The sequence below is a fragment of the Microcaecilia unicolor genome, chromosome 12 (assembly GCF_901765095.1).
Source record: "Microcaecilia unicolor chromosome 12, aMicUni1.1, whole genome shotgun sequence".
In the NCBI taxonomy this organism is placed as follows: Eukaryota; Metazoa; Chordata; class Amphibia; order Gymnophiona; family Siphonopidae; genus Microcaecilia; species Microcaecilia unicolor.
Window position 1 is genome coordinate 105,370,289 of NC_044042.1, and position 23,543 is coordinate 105,393,831.

Below are 23,543 nucleotides of genomic sequence, written 5' to 3' on the forward strand. Positions count from 1 at the left end.
GCTCTCTTCCTGTACATAAATGCCCTTGAGATATTTAAACGTCTCTATCATGTCTCCTCTCTCCCAGCGTATACATGTTGAGGTTCATAAGCCTGTCCCTATAATTTTTGCATTCAAGACTGCTTACTAACTTCGTAGCCGCACTCTGGACAGACTCCATCCTGTTTATATCTTTCCGTAGGTGCGGTCTCCAGAACGGCACACAGTACTCACTAAAGACTTATACAACTACACTATCACCTCCTTTTTCCTGCTGGTCATGCCTCTCTTTATGCACCCTAGCATCCTTCTGGCTTTGACCGTCGATTTTTCTACCTGTTTGGAAGCTTTAAGGTCATCAGACACAATCACCCCCAAGTCCCGCTCTTCCTTCGTACACTGAAGCACTTCACCCCCTATACTGTACCGTTCCCTCGAATTCTTGCGACCCAAGTGCATGACCCTGCATTTTTGGGGATTAAACCTTAGTTGCCAAATATCGGTCCATTCCTCCAGCTTTGCTAGGTCCTTCCTCATGTCATTCACACCCTCCAGGGCGTCCACCCTGTTGCAGAGTATAGTATCATCCACAAAGAGACAGACCTTACCAGACAGCCCTTCCGCAATATCGCTCACAAAGACGTTAAAAAGAACTGGCCCTAGAACCGATCCCTGCAGTACTCCACTGACGACAGAGCAAGCTCCATCTACCACTACCCTCTGTCTCCTACCATTCAACCAGTTTTCAACCCAATCAGTTACTCTAGGTCCCACACCGAGGGCACTCAATTTATTTATCAGTTGCCTGCGCGGAACCGTGTCAAAGGCTTTGCTGAAATCCAAGTAAACCACATCAAGCGCCCCTCCCACATCCAACTGTTTGGTCACCCAGTCAAAGAAGACAGTCAGATTAACATGTGGCCAGTTAGTCATCATATTCAGTGTTTCTGACATTTATGGGGATGTAACTTTACTATTTCCCATGTAAAATCCAGTTTCACAGAAAATATCATGGTCGGCCAATTTCTGAGATTAAGATGCATCTGCTCTTCAGTCCGGGAAGTTAAAGTTCAAGCAAGAGACCTGGTCCAAAGATTTAAAGAACAGGGAGGCTTGACTTTTGTTCCCTTTGTGGAGCACTGCTTCAGATAAGTACTCACCTGTTCTTCCAATTTCCTACGGTCTTTCTGCAATTTTTCATAGTCTGCATGTGTTTTAAGAACCTTGAATAGTTTTGTGTCATCTGCAAATTTACTCACCTCACTCATCGTTCTGATCATTTATAATTATGCTAAATAGCACTGGTCATTTTCAGTACTGGCCACTGAAAGTGACTGGATAGCCATGACCAATTGGCGGACATTTCTGACCAGTTAACTCACCTTGAATATCGGCCGGAATGGTACAGAGGTTAAGCAGCACAGGAAAGACTCATGTTGGGGATAGCGCAGGCCACTTTTTAGCACTGTGTAAATTTATGTGCCTTTGAATAGTTGGCCCTGAGAATGTAGGACTTTTCTGCGAATTGTGACTCTTCCCTTTGGATACCAGGGGCATAGCCAGACACTCAATTTTGGGTGGGCTTGAACCCCGCCCCCAGCTGGCATCCCCTCTCCCAATCTGGCATTTCTTAACATCCTTCAGTGCTGGGCTGACAGCCAGCAGCGACTCATACTGTCTGCTCGCACTGACCCTGAGCCTTCCTCCTGATGCAACTTCCTGGTCCTGCAAACATGAAGTTACATCAGACGAAAGGCTCAAGGCTGGTGCAAGCAGCCGGTGTGAGTCGCACTGAAAGATTGAAAAAGATACTGGGGGAGGGAGTAGGGGGAGGAAATCTTCAACTGGCAAGGCTTGGGAAACCCCGCCAGCTAGCTGTGCTGCTGCTGGGTGGGCACCAGTGTTGCCAGTTGTCGAGGCCTCAATCCCAGCTATTTTCCAATTGTGCGTTTCTCACAAGCGTGTGCAATTCACATGTAGAATACAAAGGGATAAAAATTTATTTCCAGCTCTGGTAAACTGTGCTCCTTGTGGATAACAATTAGTTAAGCAATATGAGTTCAAAAGCTGGCACGTATAGAGCCAACCTTACCTAAATTAGGGCTACTAAGTACTGTTTGATGAAAACGTTCCGTGCCACGGTTTAAACTGTGTGAAACTGGTGTTTTCTTTTGCAATTGCCTTGTTATTGAGAAACATTGTACTAGCACAGGGGGGCTGGCAAGGAACCTACATATATCAAAAACTGCTTCATTACTTTCTCGGGCATCTCTCTGCCAAGGTTTTCCGCCACCTTCAGAAAATGGAACAAAGCCCCTTCCTGAACGGGGATTGTAATTGCATTGAATTTAAGGGCTGGCTTTCAGCATGAGAGGGTCATTTCCAGACGCGCTTGTTAGAAGAGAATTTGATTGCCTGATATATAATGCCCTTGCTGCAAATCAAGAAATAAATAAATAATTAAATTTTAAAACACCTCCCCCCCTCCCCCAATGCATGACAGTTTTTGCCCAGCAATTATAGGAAAACATTAGTGTAGCATCCAGAAATAACAGAAAAGATAAAATTACCTGCTTTTTAAAGACCCAAAGAAGTACATAAGTACATAAGTAATGCCATACTGGGAAAAGACCAAGGGTCCATCGAGCCCAGCATCCTGTCCACGACAGCGGCCAATCCAGGCCAAGGGCACCTGGCAAGCTTCCCAAACGTACAAACATTCTATACATGTTATTCCTGGAATTGTGGAGTTTTCCAAGTCCGTTTAGTAGCGGTTTATGGACTTGTCCTTTAGGAATCCGTCTAACCCCTTTTTAAACTCTGCTAAGCTAACCGCCTTCACCACTTTCTCCGGCAACGAATTCCAGAGTTTAATTACACGTTGGGTGAAGAAAAATTTTCTCCGATTTGTTTTAAATTTACTACACTGTAGTTTCATCGCATGCCCCCTAGTCCTAGTATTTTTGGAAAGCGTGAACAGACGCTTCACATCCACCTGTTCCACTCCACTCATTATTTTATATACCTCTATCATGTCTCCCCTCAGCCGTCTCTTCTCCAAGCTGTATAGCCCTAGCCTCCTTAGTCTTTCTTCATAGGGAAGTCGTCCCATCTCCGCTATCATTTTAGTCGCCCTTCGCTGCACCTTTTCCAATTCTACTATATCTTTCTTGAGATGCGGCGACCAGAATTGAACACAATATTCAAGGTGCGGTCGCACCATGGAGCGATACAACGGCATTATAACATCCTCACACCTGTTTTCCATACTTTTCCTAATAATACCCAACATTCTATTCGCTTTCTTAGCCGCAGCAGCACACTGAGCAGAAGGTTTCAGTGTGTTATCGACAACGACACCCAGATCCCTTTCTTGGTCCGTAACTCCTAACATGGAACCTTGCATGACGTAGCTATAATTCGGGTTCTTTTTTCCCACATGCATCACCTTGCACTTGCTCACATTAAACGTCATCTGCCATTTAGCCACCCAGTCTCCCAGTCTCGTAAGGTCCTCTTGTAATTTTCACAATCCTGTCGCGATTTAACGACTTTGAATAACTTTGTGTCATCAGCAAATTTAATTACCTCGCTAGTTACTCCCATCTCTAAATCATTTATAAATATATTAAAAAGCAGCGGTCCTAGCACGGACCCCTGAGGAACCCCACTAACTACACTTCTCCATTGTGAATACTGCCCATTTAACCCCACTCTCTGTTTCCTATCCTTCAACCAGTTTTTAATCCACAATAGGACATTTCCTCCTATCCCATGACCCTCCAATTTCCTCTGTAGCCTTTCATGAGGTACCTTGTCAAACGCCTTTTGAAAATCCAGATACACAATATCAACTGACTCCCCTTTGTCCACATGTTTGTTCACTCCTTCAAAGAATTGAAGTAAATTGGTCAGGCAAGATTTCCCCACACAAAAGCCATGCTGACTTGGTCTCAGTAATCCATGTCCTCGGATGTGCTCTGTAATTTTGTTTTTAATAATAGCCTCTACCATTTTCCCAGGCACCGACGTCAGACTCACCGGTCTATAATTTCCCGGATCTCCCCTGGAGCCTTTTTAAAAAATGGGCGTTACATTGGCCACCCTCCAATCTTCCGGTACCACGCTCGATTTTAAGGATAAGTTGCATATCACTAGCAGTAGCTCCGCAAGCTCGTTTTTCAGTTCTATCAGTACTCTAGGATGAATACCATCCGGTCCAGGAGATTTGCTACTCTTCAGTTTGCCGAACTGCCCCATTACGTCCTCCAGGTTTACCGTGAAGTCAGTAAGTTTCTCCGACTCGTCCGCTTGAAATACCATTTCCGACACCGGTATCCACCCAAATCTTCCTCGGTGAAGACCGAAGCAAAGAATTCATTCAGTCTCTCCGCTACGTCTTTGTCTTCCTTGATCGCCCCTTTTACCCCTCGGTCATCCAGCGGCCCAACCGATTCTTTTGCCGGCTTCCTGCTTTTAATATACCGAAAAAAATTTTTACTATGTTTTTTTGCCTCTAATGCTATCTTTTTTCATACTCCCTCTTGGCCTTCTTAATCTGTGCCTTGCATTTGCTTTGACACTCCTTATGCTGTTTCTTGTTATTTTCAGACGGTTCCTTCTTCCATTTTCTGAAGGCGTTTCTTTTAGCCCTAATAGCTTCCTTCACCTCACTTTTCAACCAGGCCGGGTGTCACACCTTGAATTGCTCTGAGACAAAATTTTGAGAGCGGCTACAGTCAACATATGTTGGAAGAGAATGCTGCAGTCACTTGTATCGTACAGATGCACCTGTTTTTTTTGTATGTGGACACTTATATTTTACAAATGATTCAAAATTTGGCTGTTTATATACCTCTATCATAATCTCCCCTCAGCCGTCTCGTCTCCGAGCTGAAAAGCCCTAGCCGTCCCATCCCCTTTATCATTTTCATTATAGTAAAGCTTCTCTCTGACAGCTTCCAAGCTGAAAGCAATTGTGTGACAGTAAACTTCAACTTTTTAGATTTTACTACCGTGTTTCCCCGAAAATAAGACAGTGTCTTATATTAATTTTTGCTCCCAAAGATGCACTAGGTCTTATTTTCAGGGGATGTCTTATTCGGGAGTAGTTGGGGGACTATGGCGGTCGGGAACAGTATTGAAGTGGGGGGGGGGCGGTATCCTGCAGGAGTCGGCCGTGGCTCGCCTATCTGCCCACAGTGACCGCAGGACTCGAGCAGAGCAGAGCCGCCCTGGCCGGGCTGGGAATGGAGGAGGGGTATGCACTAGGGAAGGTAATGGAATGTGGGGATGGGCTGCTCTGGCTGGGGGTCTCAGGAGGTTGTGAGAGGGCTTAGGGCACAGGATCATCCCTACCGTATTACAAACATTTAAAATTTTTTTTTAACGGTAGCTCCGTTCCCCGTTGATGGCGCTTTATGCGCTCCTCCTGTACATTCGCAACACTTTCCATCCTTCTAGTCTGACTTAGCCCTTGGGCGATGGAGCAGCGCCAAAAGGGCTCGGTTACTCATTTTCTTTTATTATTTCTGCAAGGGGGATGTTTCTTTTCTTTCCAGGCTCACTTACCGGTAGTTGATCTTCACAAAAGCGTGAAGGAGGATGGTAGGAGTCCGCTGGACGATAGATTTTCCACCTCAGTCTTGTTTCTTGCATTTCTTTAATGTTATTTCGTCTTTGGGTTGCAGCAAAAAAAATTAAGGTTTCTGTGTCCATGTCCCATCGGGGCCAAACAAAAACTTTGCTAGGTCTTACTTTCGGGGAGACCTTATATTTAGCAATTCAGCAAAACCTCTACTAGGTCTTATTTTCAGGGGATGTCTTATTTTCGGGGAAACAGGGTATATAGCAAACACCTTTTTCTTATAGCCAGATTCCAGCTATAAAATTGAGTTAAGTCACCGTTGCCCCCTGGTGGTGTAGGACGAGCGAAGTTAACTGTCACCGCCCAGAACGTCCTACAGCAGCTCAAGGACATTGTCTGCAGAAATGTTTATGAAATTTAGTAGCAATTACGTGGCTAATTTCAAAGACCCTTTATTCACATAAAACTGAATTTGTTTTAAAATTGCTCAGGGTTACTTTTGCCATTTCACAGATATTTTTTTTTACCTGAAAGGAGCACAGATTTGGGGTGGGGATCAGAAAGGTTTGTGTGGAAACTTGCACAAAAATATTGTGCAAGTGTAATTTTCAAACAAAAAGAATGCAAGTGCTTTCCTATTGAAAATTGCTGTAACTTGTGCAGATCTGGTGGTCTGCCACAATATTATCCTCCCTGTGGCATTTTTACATATATTTGTATGCGTTTAGGGGCCCTTTTACTAAGCCACGTAGGTGTCTACGTGCGCCCAACGCCCATCAATTTGGAGTTACTGCCCAGTGACCGTGTGGCCCTTGCGGGAATTTCATTTTTTACGTGCGTCCGCTATGTACGCTGGAAAATAATTTTTATCTTCTGGCGCATGTCAGAAACTGGACGGTAATCGTCAATGGCTGACGGTAAGGTCTCAGACCCAAAATGGATGCGCAACGATTTTTATTTTGCTGCATGACCAGTTTTGGCAAAAAATTTAAAAAGGTTTTTTTTACAGGCGCGCTGAAAAATGGATCTGCGCAAGCCCAAAACACACGCCTACATTAGTGCAGCCCATTTTTCGGCTCATCTTATTAAAAGACCTCTTACTTATTTTGTTTCATTTATAAAAAATTTAAGTAATTTTTCAATGTGTGTCAGATCATTTTTTTCTAGAAAACGGGTCAATATTCAGCTGCCTTAGTCGAGGTATTTGTTTTGCCCATTGTTGTAATCATTTTTCACGGAGAGAGTAGTGGTTGCTTGGAATGCCCTCCCGCGGGAGGTGGTGGAAATGAAAACGGTAACGGAATTAAAACATGCGTGGGATAAGCATAAAGGAATCCTGTGCAGAAGGAATGGATCCTCAGGAGCTTAGTCAAGATCGGGAGGCGGGGCTGGTGGTTGGGAGGCGGGGATAGTGCTGGGCAGACTTATACGGTCTGTGCCAGAGCCGGTGGTGGGAGGCAGGGATAGTGCTGGGCAGACTTATACGGTCTGTGCCAGAGCCGTGGTTGGGAGGCGGGGATAGTGCTGGGCAGACTTATACGGTCTGTGCCAGAGCCGGTGGTGGGAAGCGGGACTGGTGGTTGGGAAGCAGGGATAGTGCTGGGCAGACTTATACGGTCTGTGCCAGAGCCGGTGGTTGGGAGGCAGGGATAGTGCTGGGCAGACTTATACGGTCTGTGCCAGAGCCGGTGGTGGAAGGCAGGGATAGTGCTGGGCAGACTTATACGGTCTGTGCCAGAGCTGGTAGTGGGAGGCAGGGATAGTGCTGGGCAGACTTATACGGTCTGTGCCAGAGCCAGTGGTTGGGAGGCGGGGATAGTGCTGGGCAGACTTATACTGTCTGTGCCAGAGCCGGTGGCTGGGAGGTGGGGCTGGTGGTTGGGAGGCGGGGATAGTGCTGGGCAGACTTATACGGTCTGTGCCCTGAAGAGCACAGATACAAATCAAAGTAGGGTATACACAAAAAGTAGCACATATGAGTTATCTTGTTGGGCAGACTGGATGGACCGTGCAGGTCTTTTTCTGCCGTCATCTACTATATTTTAGTATATTTTGAGCTCATTGTCAATCCAATTCAGTAGAGATTGATATTTAAAAGGGTTTTACCAGGCAGGAGAGTCTCATTTAACCACTTAGCGAATATCACTGCTAAATGGACACCCCATAACCCAGTGGTTCCCAAACCTGATCCTGGAGGCACCCAGCCAGTCAGATTTTTAGGATATCCACAATGAATATTCATTAGAGATTTGCATGAGGTGGAGGCAGTGCATGCAGATCTCTCTCATGAATATTCATTGTGGATATCCTCATCCTCCCCGTCAAGTTTAAACACGTCCCCGTCTCTTCAGCACGCAATCTCGGATTCATTTTCGACTCCTCCCTCTCCTTCTCTGCCCATATCCAGCAGACAGCTAAGACCTGTCGCTTCTTCCTCTATAATATTAGCAAAATTCGCCCATTCCTCTCTGAACAGACCACCTGAACCCTCGTCCACTCGCTCGTTACCTCTCGTCTTGACTATTGCAACCTTCTTCTCACTGGCCTCCCGCTTAGCCATCTATCCCCCCTTCAATCTGTCCAAAATTCCGCTGCACGTCTTATCTACCGCGTGAACCGATACTCTCATATCACCCCTCTCCTCAAGTCGCTTCACTGGCTCCCGATCCGCTACCGTATACAGTTCAAGCTTCTCCTATTGACCTTCAAGTGCACTCAATCTGCTGCCCCCCATTACCTCTCTACCCTCCTCTCCCCGTATGTTCCCACCCGTAACCTCCGCTCTCAGGACAAATCACTCCTATCTGTACCCTTCTCCACCACCGCTAACTCCAGACTCCGCCCCTTCTGCCTCACAGCACCTTATGCCTGGAACAGACTTCCTGAGCCCATACGCCATGCGCCCTCCTTACCCATTTTCAAGTCCTTACTCAAGGCCCATCTCTTCTCCCTTGCTTTTGGCGCCTAACCACCTTCACCATTCCTGTTACCTACACTGACTACGTAGTCTGTTACCATTAGATTGTAAGCTCTCTTGAGCAGGGACTGTCCCTCCCCGTGTTTAAACTTGTACAGCGCTGCGTAACCCTGGCAGCGCTATAGAAATGCTAAGTAGTAGTAGTAGTATCCTGAAAACCTGACTGGCTAGGAACCACTGCCCTAACCAGTTAGGGTGGAGCAGCAACTTAGCTGTTGATGAAAGTAGATTCTGAAAATTAAAACACAGTCTATAAGTGGTCAGTGAAACTGGTCTTTTTATTTTAGAGTTGCATAAGGTATCTTGTTAACAAGGTGAGACACTAGCAAAAAGTCTCTCTGCTTCCAAATGTGCCCCAGTACAAATGATTACATTTATATCTCCGAAAACACAGATGCCATAATTAATTCTATTTAAGAAAATCAACAGATCAGCAAAAATAGAAAGGAGAGGGTCTTTGAGTGACATAAAGGATGCAGATGTTTTAAGGAAACAGGAACATGCTGAATACATCTCAGCTATTGAAAAGAAACATCTAATGGTAACAAACCATTCAAGCTAAACATAATATTTGCAGTTTGGGAACAGGAGAGGAGAAATCAGTTAGCAAAAGTAATTCTTTGTCCTGCTCGGTTACAGAATTATCTGTTTCCTCCATCCTGGGGCCCCTCCTTAGTTTAGATGTTGAAGTATTTGCGGTTAGCAGAAACTAGTCTGGTACTAGCCTTTTTCACAATGTATGGTGAAATCTGCTGAGAGTTACATTTGTCATTTTCAACCAAAAAATGTTAACTCTAAGTTTTCCAGATCCACGGTTAGTGACAATTTTCAGTCCACTAATCAGCTACGTTAACAGCATAAGGTTAGAAAACCAAAACAGTTGTCCTAACCTTTATGTGTTAAGTTAACCAGTTTACTTCTGGGTCAGCTGTCATACTTGGGTAATCAATTCTGGGAGCCACCAGTCACTAAGATGCCTTCTCCCCTCCCTCCAAAAAGAACCAAACAAATTAAGTGGACATGCAAAAAATGCAGTTAATTGTACAAACTACAAATATTTAATATATTTATAGGAAAATTTATTTAAATATATTCCATATTGCTGCAGAATTTCTGACTCGTGCTGTGGAGAGTAGGGACTGTGATTTCCACTGAGGCTCCTTGTGACTCTGGGCAAGTCACTTAACCCTCCATTGCTCCAGGTACAAATAAGGACCTGTATTTACTATGTAAACCGCTTTGAATGTAGTTGCAAAAACCACAGAAAGGCGGTATATCAAGTCCCATTTCCCTTTCTTGATCAATAGCACCTGCAAGCAGGGTTGCCAACTTCCCAGGCCCTTGAAGGAAATTTGTCACAATCTGGTTGGAAAATAGAAAGATTTCATCAGTCACCAACAGTATAGAAAGCGATAGGGGTTAGGCCAATGGCACCATGGCCCGACCAACGTTTTGCTCCAATAGAAATAAGAAATTAGGGAGAAAGGGCTTTTAGTGACATAGGTTGTTTTCTTTGATCTCACCAAGCACAAGATTCATAGCTTTTTTTCCACTAGGTGTCACTTTCGAGCAACGACTACAAATCTCGTCCCAGAAAAAGTAAAAACATCATCTGCAACCCAAGCTGACTTGGAGAACATAAACCAGTCTAGGGAAGTGAACCAAGGACTGATAGCTTCTTCCCCAGTATCTCTCTAACTTCCTGGGCCTGCCAATGTCAGCTCGAACTTCCTGTGCTACTTCTTTCTCCCCCCCCCCCCCCTTCTCGACAGGTATAGCAAAGGTTAACCACGAACATGGAATCCAGGAAAGACTCTCAATGACTTTTTCATTGTTCTGAAAAAAAGATTTCCCTTTAGGAGGGATGTAAAGTGCTGTGGAGAGACCTTGAAACAAGTGAATTCTCTGTCTGACTTGATCATACTAACACTGGCAAGTGCCTCTCCATTTCTTGTTTCAAGTTTATTTACATCTGGATATACTTGAGCACCCCCAATATTGAGAAAACTCCTTAAATGTGTCCAGGGAAGGGTAACTTCTGTTGAGTTTAGCACCCCTAATCAATTTGAAACGTTGGCTCCTATGCCTTACGGTACAGAGAGTAAAGCTATTTAAAGTTATTTAACTTCCAAGTCGGGAAATTGTAAATAGCAACACTCTATGTAATCAAAGTCCTCAGTGGGAAACGGGGCATCTTTCCACTTCTTGAAGGTTCTTGTCCCCTCTGGGGTCTTCACCACGAAATTCTTGACTGCAATGTTTGGAAGAGAGACAGCCTTGTAAATCATTTCCATGCCCCATTTCTGCAAAGGAGAAGAAAAAAGAAAATCTAAAGACTAGCATTCATGAACTGACTTGCTTTAGAGCTACAGCTAATATTTACTAATGCCAATGAAGGGGATTCCCTTATGTTGTTAGGATACTGATTCATAGGTTCATCAAGAAAATAGCAACATTAACCATGTGACAGTTAGTGGCACTTTCTTTATTTCGCTGCAGTCCAGGGAGGTGTATATGGTGTAAACTGTGTTTCTCAAGTTTTATTTATTTATAGCATTTATATCCCACAATTTCCCACTCATGGGAAGGCCCAATGTGGCTTACAAGCTCAGTCCTGGAGTACCTCTTGCCAGTCAGGTTTTCTAGATATCCACAATGAATATGCATAAACTTGATTTGCATTCACTGTGTCGAAGGTACAAAGAAGGGTGACGAAAATGATAAAGGGGATGGGATAACTTCCCTATGAGGAAAAGCCAAAGCGGCTAGGTCTCTTCAGCTCATAAACAAACAAACAGACGCTGCCTGCATGTCGCAGAGCTTCTCAGGCATTTTGTACTCCATTGCCTGCAAATTAATCTGACTGCGCGGGCAAAGCACGTACCTGGAGTAGACAACCGTATAGCTGATGCTCTCTCAAGTTTTCATTTTTCACTCTTTCGACAGCTTGTCCCCTCGGCAAACAAGGAACCAACTCCAGTTCCCGAACAGTTATGGCATCTAGGAGCAGCACCACGCACCTACTTATCACCCGCTCATTAGCTGGTTCTACTCTGCGCACCTACCGGAATGCCTTTCATCAAGTCTGCGAATACCTCCAACACTAGGGATGGAGAGTACATAAGTACATAAGCATCGCCATGCTGGGACAGACCAAGGGTCCATCGAGCCCAGCACCCTGTCACCGACAGCGGCCAAAAGAACAAGCAATTTGTCCCGCCCATCCTAGAAATACTGTATTATTCCCTCGTCCATTCAATAACGTTCTATGTCGGGGGGACTACGTGATGCAGGGAGCAGGGCAGCAGCAACACGCTGTAGCTCTGGGACCGGCCAGTCCTGGGAGCGCCTAATTAAAGAACGGCAACCTGAATCACTCATCAGAACACACTAAACCTGAGCTAACTTAATGGACAAATTTATAGAAAAGGCATCCCCGGTGACGATGCAGAAATCGACCAGGAGAGAAAAGACCAAGACGGGGAGCAGCGAATCCAAGATAGTGGATCCCCTGCCAACTACAATGGCGATTTTCTCGGACTCTCAGATAGTGCAGCTGACGTCGGCAATGGTGAAGGCGCTAGAACCGCGCTGGAAAAACTTACCACACAACTGGAGCTGCTGCAGACAGGAGTCGACGGATTGGGGATTCGCACCAGAGACTTGGAGACCAGAGTCTCAGCCCTGGAAGATGATACGCGAGGGCAGGCCCCAGACATTGTGTGCGCCAGTCTTCAAATAGCAGAGATGATAACAAAGCAAGAAGACTTGGAAAACAGATCACAGCGTAACAACATCAAAATAGTGGGCCTCCCAGAGAGTATCCCAGACCAAAACCTGGAAGTATGGTTGCAGACTTGGCTAGCAAAAGAAATGGCACTGACGGATTGAGAGGGCACACCGCGTGGGCTGGAGGATTGAAAATTGGGCTCGCCCCAGAGTGGTAATAGCCAAGATCCTAAATTACTGACACAAGATAGAAATAAGGATTTCGGGCTAAGAGGGAAAGTTTACGTTGCGAAGGACAGAGAGTGCTCATCTTTCATGGCTTTTCCCAAGCAGTACAGGAGCAGCGCCGCCAATTCCACACTATATGCGCAAAAATGGTGCAGAAAAATGTGAGATTTATGGTATCATACCCTGCAACACTAAGAATACAGGTAGAGGGCAACTGGCACGGCTTTAAAACAGTAGCAGAAGCAAAGACATTTCTCAAGGATGGTGTAGAGGAGTGTGGTAGCCGTGTTAGTCCACTCTTAAGGTTATCAATAGAAATCAAACAAAATAAAACATGGAAAAGAAAATAAGATGATACCTTTTTATTGGACATAACTTAATACATTTCTTGATTAGCTTTCGAAGGTTGCCCTTCTTCCTCAGATCGGAAATAAGCAAATGTGCTAGCTGACAGTGTATATAAGTGAAAACATTCAAGTATTACTATGACAGTCTGACAGGGTGGGAGGAGGGGGGTGGGTAGGAAGTATGCATGGGGACATCAAAGCATATCATTGATATTCTAACAGGATGGGTGTGGATAATTGAGGGGTGGGGTGATCAACAGAGAAATACAGCTTTATGGTTTATAATGGGCTAGGAACCCCAGATCCTTGTTAAGTCCTTTCTGTTGGGTGTTAAAATATTCAATCATTCTGACTTCAAAGGTCTTATGTTCTTGTATGGTTTTAAAGTTACCTTTCAGGATTCTCACTGTGAAGTCACTGGTACAGTGTCCTGGTCCTGTAAAATGCTGACCAACAGGGGTGGGAGCCCTACTGGCACCAGTATTGTTCATGTGATGTCTATGTAAATTGAATCTTGTCTTAAGCATCTGGCCTGTTTCTCCAATATAGCATCCTTTGTTACATTTTTTACACTGAATGATATATACCACATTGGAAGATGAGCAAGTGAAAGATCCCTTTATGTTGAATATCTTTCCTTTGTGGATGACTGTGGGGTCCTGTGAAATATTTTGGCATAGTTTGCAACTGGATAAATTACAGGGAAGTGTGCCCTTCTGTTCCTTTTCAGTCAAGGATGGTGGACACTTGCACTTAGCAGATGGCAGCTAAAAGGCGGTGTTCCTGATTTGTTTGTAATCGTGCAGAAGTAATGCAGTTAATATGTTTATTACTTTGCCAGGTTTAACTTAGCAAGAACTGAAACTGAGTTTATTAGTGGTTATCGGGTGCCCTAGGGCTGGGGCTCTAGCATCAAAGTAGATCCCCGCACTTTCATGAGCTTGATGCCTGTGAGGGTGAAAAAGGGCAATATAGGGAAGGGGGAGGTTGGGAGAGGGAAGGGAGGGGGGGGGGGGGTAAGGCAGGAACAGGGGGGAAATGTGGTTTCATTGCCATAGTGGCAAACTGTAAAAGCACACAGGGAGGGAGCTGCTTATAGCTAGGTCACACAGTGTTAGATGTCATAGGACACGGGGAAAAGAACTCCCTCAGGACCAGCAAAAGAACACATTTTTATTTATTTATTTATTTATTGCATTTGTATCCCACATTTTCCCACCTCTTTGCAGGCTCAATGTGGCTTACAATACATCATGAATAGTGGAAATATGTAGAAATTAGACATTTGGTACTACAGAAAGATCTTGGGTAACATGGTAGTGGTAGAACATATTAGTATAGCAGTTAACATTGTAATACAGTTCTTGATACATGTGGGGAAGTTCACATGTGTTGATCATTGTGGTATGTCTTGTTAAAGAGATGGGTCTTCAGAAGTTTGCGGAAGTTAGTTAGTTCATAGATTGTTTTTAGGTTGCGCGGCAGTGCATTCTAGAATTGTGTGCTCATGTAGGAAAAGGTTGACGCATGCATTAGTTTGTATTTTAGACCTTTGCAGTTGGGGAAGTGAAGATTGAGGAATGTGCGTGAGAGGCTAGATAGATCAATGCACCAGAGCGGTCCATGGCAACTTGCATAGTGACATGGAATGTAGGGGGAATAACGTCCCCAGTTAAGCGTTCTAAGATACTCACCACATTGCGCAGGCATAAGGTTGACATAGCTTGCACACAAGAAACGAGAGTTTCTGACTCAGAACACCAGAAATTACAAAGAGCATGGGTGGGAGAGGTTTTTTGCCACTGCTGCACAGGGAAGGAAAGGGGGAGTAGCAGTGCTGTTTAAGAAAGGAGTACCATATAAAGCGTCCTTGGTAACCAAAGGAGCGCAAGGGAACTACATTCTCCTCCAGGAAGGGATCCCCAGAAGCTTAGCCGGCGGTGGGAGGCGGGACTGGTGGTTGGGAGGCGGGGATGGTGCTGGGCAGACTTATATGGTCTGTGCCAGAGACTGTGGTTAGGAGGCGGGGCTGGTGGTTGGGAGCGGGGATAGTGCTGGGCAGACTTATACGGTCTATGCCAGAGCCGGTGGTAGGAGGCAGGGCTGGTGGTTGGGAGGCGGGGATAGTGCTGGGCAGATTTATATGGTCTGTGCCAGAGCCGGTGATGGGAGGTGGGGCTGGTGGTTGGGAGGCGGGGATAGTGCTGGGCAGACTTATACGGTCTGTGCCCTGAAAAAGACAGGTACAAATCAAGGTAAGGTATACACATGAGTTCATCTTGTTGGGCAGACTGGGTGGACCGTGCAGGTCTTTTTCTGCTGTAATCTACTATGTTACTATGTTTGGTTAAAGGGATTGGAATTGTACTTGTTAGCAGTGTATGGCCCTAATAACCCAGACCCAGGGTTTTATCAGATGTTGATGCACTTATGCCTGCAGCTGAAAGGGATACTGCTGGGGGACCTGAACTTAGTTATGGATGCACTAGCCCAACCTCGCCACATTATGTAGGGTACAGGTCCACTATGCTCCCGCAAGTCTCACAATCCCTGGACTTAGTGGATGTGTGGTGCGTATTGCATCCTACAGAAAACGATTACACACACAGATCGCGGGCACACGGGACACAGGCTAGATTGGATTACATCCTGATCACTCGGGCGCTGCTCAATAAAGTGAACACAGCGGTAACAGGTCCAGAAGAAATCTCAGACCACGCCCCGGTGTGGATGGACGTGGACACAATGCCAGGTGCACCAAGGGGGATCAGCTGGAGATTCCCAGCTTACTTATAGAAAAGAGTTGCCTTTCCAAACATACGTAAATGAAAAGTGGGACTATTATGTGAAGTATAATGCTACGGGGAGACATCATCTACTATAATAAAACTCACCCTCAACGTTCTGAAGACAACGTTCTGAAGTCACTCAGTCACTCCCTGAAGGGTTCATGGATTCATGGTGGTGAAGCCACAACACTGACCATGTCTCTCTGCCCCGCCCTCGCATGACGGACCAATCAGAAAAAACACCCTCAACATTCTGAAACACAAAGGACCATCACAACACCGTTCCCAGGCAACACTAGGCAAAGTAAGACAGACCAATCAGAGGAAACTACGTGACAATAAGGGAGGAGCATTCCCCAGCAGAATGGCTCATTATCTGTGCAGCACAGAGAGCACAGAACCACCGCTGGAACAAGAGAAGAATATTCCTGCTGTGGGTATGTGCAAAAATAGACCGGGGGGGGGGGGGGGGGGGGAGAATTTTTTAAATGCCTAATGCCAGTACTGAAGAGTGCCAGAGGGCCTATAGCACAGACTATATTTGGGATCGCTTGACATGGAGTCAGAGGAGCCGGAAAACAACGTGCCCGTCACCATCTGGGACGTGGGCGAACAGGACAAGCTGCGGCCAAGCTGGAAGGATTACCCGCGACCCAGCCAGCAGCAAACAGCGACCAAGGAAGGGGGAGGAGTACTCCTTCCCTGCCTAGGAATCGCTGGAGACTGGCTGCCAAACTAACGAAACAACCGCACACCGACCCACCACCTCCATCATCAACAACCTGCACACATACCGCACCCTCACACACACACAAAATAACTCTGTGACACATACACACACACACAAAAAAAACCACATGCTAGCGCCCGTTTCATTGGTTTCGGAAACGGGCATTTTTTTACTAGTAGCATACATAAGTGCGAGAAAAAAAAGAATAGCATCTAACATTCTGCACCTAGAAGCTCAACTTACAAAAGCCAAGCAGAAACACATTAGAAACCCCTCACATACTACTTTCGAAAACCTAAAATCAGCACAGATAGCGCTTAATACACTGCTCCACGAGAAAGAGACCCAATCTCTACATACCAGAAATATAATTATATAGGTATGGGAATAGAGCAGGAAAGTTACTAGTGCGGACTATAAAGAACCGGGAAGGCCCAAGGACTATAGATGCTTTGAGGAACACGGCAGGAACCCTGATGAATGAACCTGGGGAAATAGAGAAAATATTCACCTCTTATTTTGCTACTTTGTACGCTAAAGAAGGGGCCTTAGAGTCCCAGGCACTGGCTGGGTATTTGGAGAAGGCGGGCCTCCCAAAGTTGAGTGTACAGGAAGGGGAGGTTCTAAACGCGCCACTGTAGATGGTAGAGGTTCAGGCGGCTGTAAAGGCATTGAAGCTTTACTCAGCCCCTGGGCCGGACGGGTTTTCTGGAGAATACTATAAACGTCTGCCACCTAAAGCACTGGGAGCCCTTTTAGCATACTATGAAGATACGATAGAAGGCTCCTTAACGCCTACGCTAACTCTGCTCTAATCACACTAATACCAAAACCAGGTAAGCCCAGAGAGCAGGCAGAATCATATAGACCTATCTCTCTACTCAACGTCAGTGGCGTAGGAAGGGGGTGGGGCGGTCCGCCCCGGGTGCACGTCGCTGGGGGGTGTCGGCGCCTCGCTGGTTCCTTGCTCTCTCTGCCCCAGAACCAGTTACTTCCTGTTCCGGGGCAGAGAGAGCAAGGAACCAGCGAGGCGCCGACACCCCCCCAGCGGCGTGCACTCGGCGGATTGGCCCTCCCACCCGCCCCTCACCGCCTTCCAGGTATGTTCTCGCGGGCGGGGGTGTTGCGCTACGGAGGGGGGAGGGTGCGTCGCGCTGCACCCGGGGGGGGGGGGGTGCGCAGCGGCGACCCACCCCGGGTGTCAGCTGCCCTCACGACGTCACTGCTCAACGTAGACACAAAGCTCTTAGCGAAAATTTTAGCTGAACGGTTAGCCCCAATTCTTCCCAGATTGATAGGAAAGGAGCAGGTAGGCTTCATTAAATCTCGCCAAATGTTAGGAGACTACTCTTGGCTATGGCACACTGTCAAGTAGGAACTAAACCGTCAGTACTACTCAGCCTAGGCGCCGAAAAGGCATTCGACAGGGTTAGCTGGGAGTACCTGTTCCAAACGTTGGGGCACATGGGGTTCCAGGGCTGGTACAGCAAAGCGTTACAAACACTATATCATAGGCCCATGGCGGCACTTGTGGTTAACGGAGCTAAAGGCCAAGACAGGGATGCCCATTATCCCCATTGTTATTTGTGCTGTCAATGGAATCCCTGTTACGACATATAAGCTTGACTGAAGGGGTGGTGGGAGTGAAGATGGGAGACCATCATAGTAAAGTGTTTGCATACGCAGGTGATGTACTGCTGATTGTATCTGATCCCCCTCGCTCCATAGGATCCTTGATAAAGGAACTGGAAGTGTACGGTGAGCTACCCGGGTTCAAGTTAAACTACACCAAGTCACAGGCCTTGTCAGTAGTGGCAGATAGGCGACCCTGGAGACAGGGGACATTTCCATTTAACTGGGCAGGAGACAAATTAAAGTACCCTAGGAGTAATAATCCCTACAGATCTCACAAAGTTATACGAATGTAATATGCAATCTCTCCTTCGAGAAACACAGACCACTCTTAAAGCATGGGAGACATTACCATTATCCTTGCTGGGGAAAATAGCACTGTATAATATGTGTATAGTACCTAAGTGGTTGTATGTTTACCAGCTGTTACCATCTTATCTTCCACCTTGACCGATATACTCATATCGCCCCTCTCCTCAAGTCACTTCACTGGCTTCCGATCAGATACCAAACACAGTTCAAGCTTCTCCTACTCACCTACAAATGCACTCGATCTGCAGCCCCTCCTTACCTCTCTACCCTCATCTCCCCTTACGTTCCTACCCGTAACCTCCGCTCTCAAGACAAATCCCTCCTTTCAGTACCCTTCTCCACCACCGCCAACTCTAGGCTTCGCCCCTTCTGCCTCGCCTCACCCCATGCTTGGAACAAACTCCCTGAGCCCATACGCCGGGCCCCCTCCCTACCCATCTTCAAATCATTGTTCAAAGCCCACCTCTTCAATGTCGCCTTCGGCACCTAATCACTTCATCTCTTCTCAGGAAATCTCATGTACCCCAACTTGACATTTCGTCTTTTAGATTGTAAGCTCTTCGGAGCAGGGACCGTCCTTATTCGTTAATTTGTACAGCACTGCGTAACCCTTGTAGCGCTCTAGAAATGTTAAGTAGTAGTAGTCGTAGTAGTATATTTGAAAAAGAAAGATGAACGGAAATTAGACAAAATGTTACGAGCCTTTCTGTGGAAAGGGAAAAGAGCACGCCTGTCCCAGCGAATTCTACAAACCCCGGTAGAGTATGGTGGCTTGGGCCTAATAAGCATGAAACAGATAACATGAGACATGTAAGCGATTGGTTCCGTTCTAGGTCAGACTTCTCAAACACAAAGCTTGAAATGAGATTATTGCAGCAGTGGCGTACCAAGGGGGGGGGGGGGGGGGGCGGTGGGGGCGGTCCGCCCCGGGTGCACGCTGCTGGGGGGGTGCCGCGCGCCTGTCGGCTCTTTGTTTTCATGCTCCCTTTGCCCCGGAACAGGTTACTTCCTGTTCCGGGGCAGAGGGAGCATGATAACGAAGAGCCGGCAGGCACGCGGCACCTCCCCCCCCCCCAGCGGTGTGCACCCGGGAGGGGGGTTCTTTTGCCGTGGGGGGGGGGGGGGTCGTGCTGTTCCGGGGGGGGCGCATCGGCGATCCGCCCCGGGTGTCAGCCCCCCTAGGAACGCCACTGTATTGCAGACCTCACATTTCAGTGCCCATTTACACATGATCGGGGGAGAATTGCCAAAAGTGCTTCGACTAACAGGCATCATGGCTTCTGCCAAGGCGACATGGAAATGGGTGTGCAAACTACATAACTTTTCACCAAAGGTGACGCCATTTTTGCCAATCTGTAACAATCCAATGTTTCAGCCGGGTATGCTGTAACCAGCTTTCTGCAGATGGCAGAGAAAAGGGATGGTGTACATCTTGCAAGTACTTACCCCAGACGGGAAACTTAAACCTTTCAAGGATTTACAAACTGAATTTGGTATTCCCAGTGGGGACATGTTCCATTATGCTCAACTTAGAGATTATATTGATACGCTACAGTGGAGTGATCTGACAGAAGATGTTCAAGAGGAAATATCGGCAGGGTATTCTCTTGAGGCTCAGGGGAAAGTGCCACTAGCGTTTCACCACAGACACATCAAAGACACGATGCCGGAATTAAATTACCGGCAGATTCTGCAGGCATGGAAGATAGACATTCCGATAGAACTCACATTGGAGCAGTTGAGAACCCAAACACACTCCCAGTGATGCCAAAAATGGCCCATCTTAAAGTTGGAGATTTGCCCCTGCAATGCTGGCGGTTTTTCTTCCGGACCTCAGTCACATCTAAAACCAGTTCTGCCAGATGGACTGACACATTCCAAACAACACAATGAAAACCAAAAGGGTCATTTTCAAACTGGTGGTGGTCCATGATTTTTAAACAGGGACCGTGGGTGGCTAAATTAGCTTATGTGGGTCTTGACCAGTATTCAACCAGGGCCTGCACAAGACCATTATGTAGTATGGTGAGGTCATTTTCCGCAGACAGCCACAAGGAGCAGGAGCAAATGGGCTTCGCTGCTGCCCCATCTGGGGCCACTGGATCATTGGGAATAGAAGATAGGCCTGGGGGGGGGGGGGGAGCTATCTAGACCAGGGGGACATTTGACAGTTTGTGGATGTTTGTGGTGGGAGAAGGGAAGCAGGGTGGCTACTATGGGTCAGGGCGGGGGCTCCAAGGACTCCAGGAACCTTTTTAATAGTTATACAGTGTTACGCTCTGCTACACTTCTCCAGGATGGGTTGGCTTCTGTTTCCTAACCTAGCAGCCGTCATCCGGGTTGGATCATGGACAGCAGCCATCTTGGCTAGCTCAGGAGGGGGCAGCCATCTTGGAGTAACGAGGTCAGGAAGGAAGCCCATATTTGGATGTAGGCACCTCTGCTGATGGGGGCAGCCATCTTGGAACAGCTGCTCATGGTTGAGCCTAATTCCTGCTCTATTTAAAGCCCTGTTTCCAGTCCTTCCATGCTTCGGCTTCTATTCGCTTAGAGGTTGTGGTCTTCATCTGTTCCAGTGTTTTCCTGTGTTCCTGACCTTGGATTGTTTACTGACCACGCGTTGTGTTGCTGCCTGCCCAGACTTTCGGATTGCTCTCTGTTTTGCTGCTTCACTGACTCTTTGCTCCTGGACTGTGTCTGCCTGCCTGCCAGCCAGCCTGGTCAGCGGTTGTGCAACCCCGCCGGTTCCAGAAGTCCTGGTGGCTGCCTGCACCTAGGGGCTCAACTCCCAGGGAACGGTGGTCGCTCCCTAGGTGAAGCTAGGGGTTGTCTGGCTGCCTGATCGAGTGCGGTGCCACTTCATCTTCGCCGTGCTCAGTCGGGGCACAAGGGCTCACATTCACCAGGTCATAACATACAGGTCCCAGCGGTGAATATTACCAGCTTCTCCCAATGCCGCACCTTGTACTGCCCAACCTGCCCACCCTTTTTGGGCCAGTTGGAGCTGATATTCAGCGGCATTGTCCAGTTAAAAGCCACTGAATATTGGCAGTTGGGCAGGCTCAGATGATTTAAGTAGGCAGAAATCTCTTCTGCCTACTTAAATCACTTTGAATATTGGCTGGAAAATACTTTTTTCTGCCTTTGTTGTCTGGTGATTATATGTTTCTTATCGTTTGGTCCCAGTATCCGATTTTCATATGTTGTTTTCTTAACTGTCTTTCCAGGGTCTCCTTGTCCATTCGGCGTTTCTTTTCTCTTCATGTCCACCAGCCACTTTCTCTCTGTCCCGATCCACCCTGCCCAGCATCGCCCCTGTGTCCCTGCCCCTATCCTTTCACCATGTTGATCGTATTCTCTGACCCTAGTCTTATCCTATCCAACATAACTCTTCTGTGTCCCTATCTCCTTCCCCCTCCACGTTACAGCATCTATCCCTCTCTCTTCCCCCCCCCCTCACCTGTCCACCTCCCCAAGGGTCCAGCAAGTCTTCTTCTCTCTTCTCTATCCCCCCCTTGTGGATTCAGCACCTCGCCTTCTTCCTTCTTTCCTCAAAGAGCCTGGCATCTCATCTACCACCTCCCCCATCCTGGCACCTCTCCCCCTACCACCGTCCCAGCATCTATTTCTGTCCTCCCCCCTGGCCCAGTATCTCCTCCTCTCCTTTCCCTGACACACTCTCCCTTTCCTTCCCCTACTCCCACTTCCTGGCATCTCTCACTTTCTCTGCTCCCCACCCATGTGGTTCTCCAAACTTGCTTCTGCTGGTAGCGCTGAAAAGACTCTGCCGCCTGCTAGTCCAGTGTTTTCCACTGCCTTGAAAGTAGCGTCAAAGGAAGTGGGACACAGCAGAAGAAAGGCCCCACACCAGCTGGAAGATGTGTCTCTGCAACACTACTGGTATAAGCAAGTTTGGAGGACTATGGGGGGGGGGGGGGGGGGGAGAAATTGGGAGATGCCGGGCTATGGCATTAGGTAATGAAGCATGAAGATGCCAGATTGCTGGAGGAGGCAGGGAGCCAACGTGTCAGTTCATGGCACTTAGGCATGTGAGCTGGAGAAGATGCCTGAATGCGTGTGACTTGGCATGTTGGCACTCCCAGTTATGGAGTTTGTACCTGTGAACTCCACAGGTGCTGAAGTACCCTGAGTACCAGCTAGGCAAGACCTTTTAAAGGGTAAACTCAGCAGGGAGACTGTTCATATCCCTCTCTATGGGTTTTACAATATTTGGAACTCACCTGGCCACATCGACAGCTTATTTCTCCTCCTGGTATCCAATCTTCCATCTTTTTTGCGAGAGGTATAGGTGCAGACACTTTGTAGTAAGTTCTACAAGAAATAATAAAGCAGAAACGATTAGTAGCTGTAGAGATAAGGTCTCACTTAAAAGCTTATGTTCTAAACAGCCCAGACAAGAAATGTAAGAAAACCCTCTATCCAGCACATAATTTTATTTTTGTTACATTTGTACCCTGCGCTTTCCCACTCATGGCAGGCTCAATGCGGCTTACATGGGGCAATGGAGGGTTAAGTGACTTGCCCAGTCACAAGGAGCTGCCTGTGCCTGAAGTGGGAATCGAACCCAGTTCCTCAGTTCCCCAGGACCAAAGTCCACCACCCTAACCACTAGGCCACTCCTCCACTGTTGCTACTATTTGAGATTCTACATGGATTCGTTAATTTGTACAGCACTGCGTAACCCTAGTAGCGCTCTAGAAATGTTAAGTAGTAGTAGTATTTGAGATTCTACATGGATTCCATGTAGAAGTCGGCCCTTGCAGATCACCAATGTGGCCGCGCAGGCTTCTGCTTCTGTGAGTCTGACGTCCTGCACGTACAGAAACAGAAGCCTGCGCAGCCTTCTACATGGAATGTTGCTAGTGGAATAGCAACATTCCATGTAGAATCTCCAATAGTAGCAACATTCCATGTAGAATCTCCAGTAGTATCTATTTTATTTTTGTTACATTTGTACCCCGCGCTTTCCCACTCATGGCAGGCTCAATGGGGCTTACATGGGGCAATGGAGGGTTAAGTGACTTGCCCAGAGTCACAAGGAGCTGCCTGTGCCTGAAGTGGGAATCGAACTCAGTTCCTCATTCCCCCAGGACCAAAGTCCACCACCCTAACCACTAGGCCACTTCTCCACTCCAATCCACTGACCTACCATCTGTCATTTTAAGGTGTCAACTAGAGGGCCAGCCTAGTGACTACAGCAGCTTCTTCAGAC

At 47.0% G+C, this 23,543-nt stretch overlaps 1 protein-coding gene across 1 annotated transcript in view; it reads right to left on the reverse strand.

Moving 5' to 3' along the window:
- Positions 1-10,312: 10,312 nt before the first annotated feature.
- The window catches only part of LOC115481409 (probable ATP-dependent RNA helicase DHX58), a 34,837-nt gene continuing 21,606 nt past the window's right edge, over positions 10,313-23,543 (reverse strand). The window contains exons 5-6 of the mRNA XM_030220496.1: positions 22,552-22,642; positions 10,313-10,846 (exon numbers count right to left, since the gene is read on the reverse strand). Of these exons, the coding sequence (XP_030076356.1) occupies positions 10,661-10,846; positions 22,552-22,642 (277 nt within the window). The 3' untranslated portion in view covers positions 10,313-10,660. The remainder of the gene's footprint in view (positions 10,847-22,551; positions 22,643-23,543) is intronic.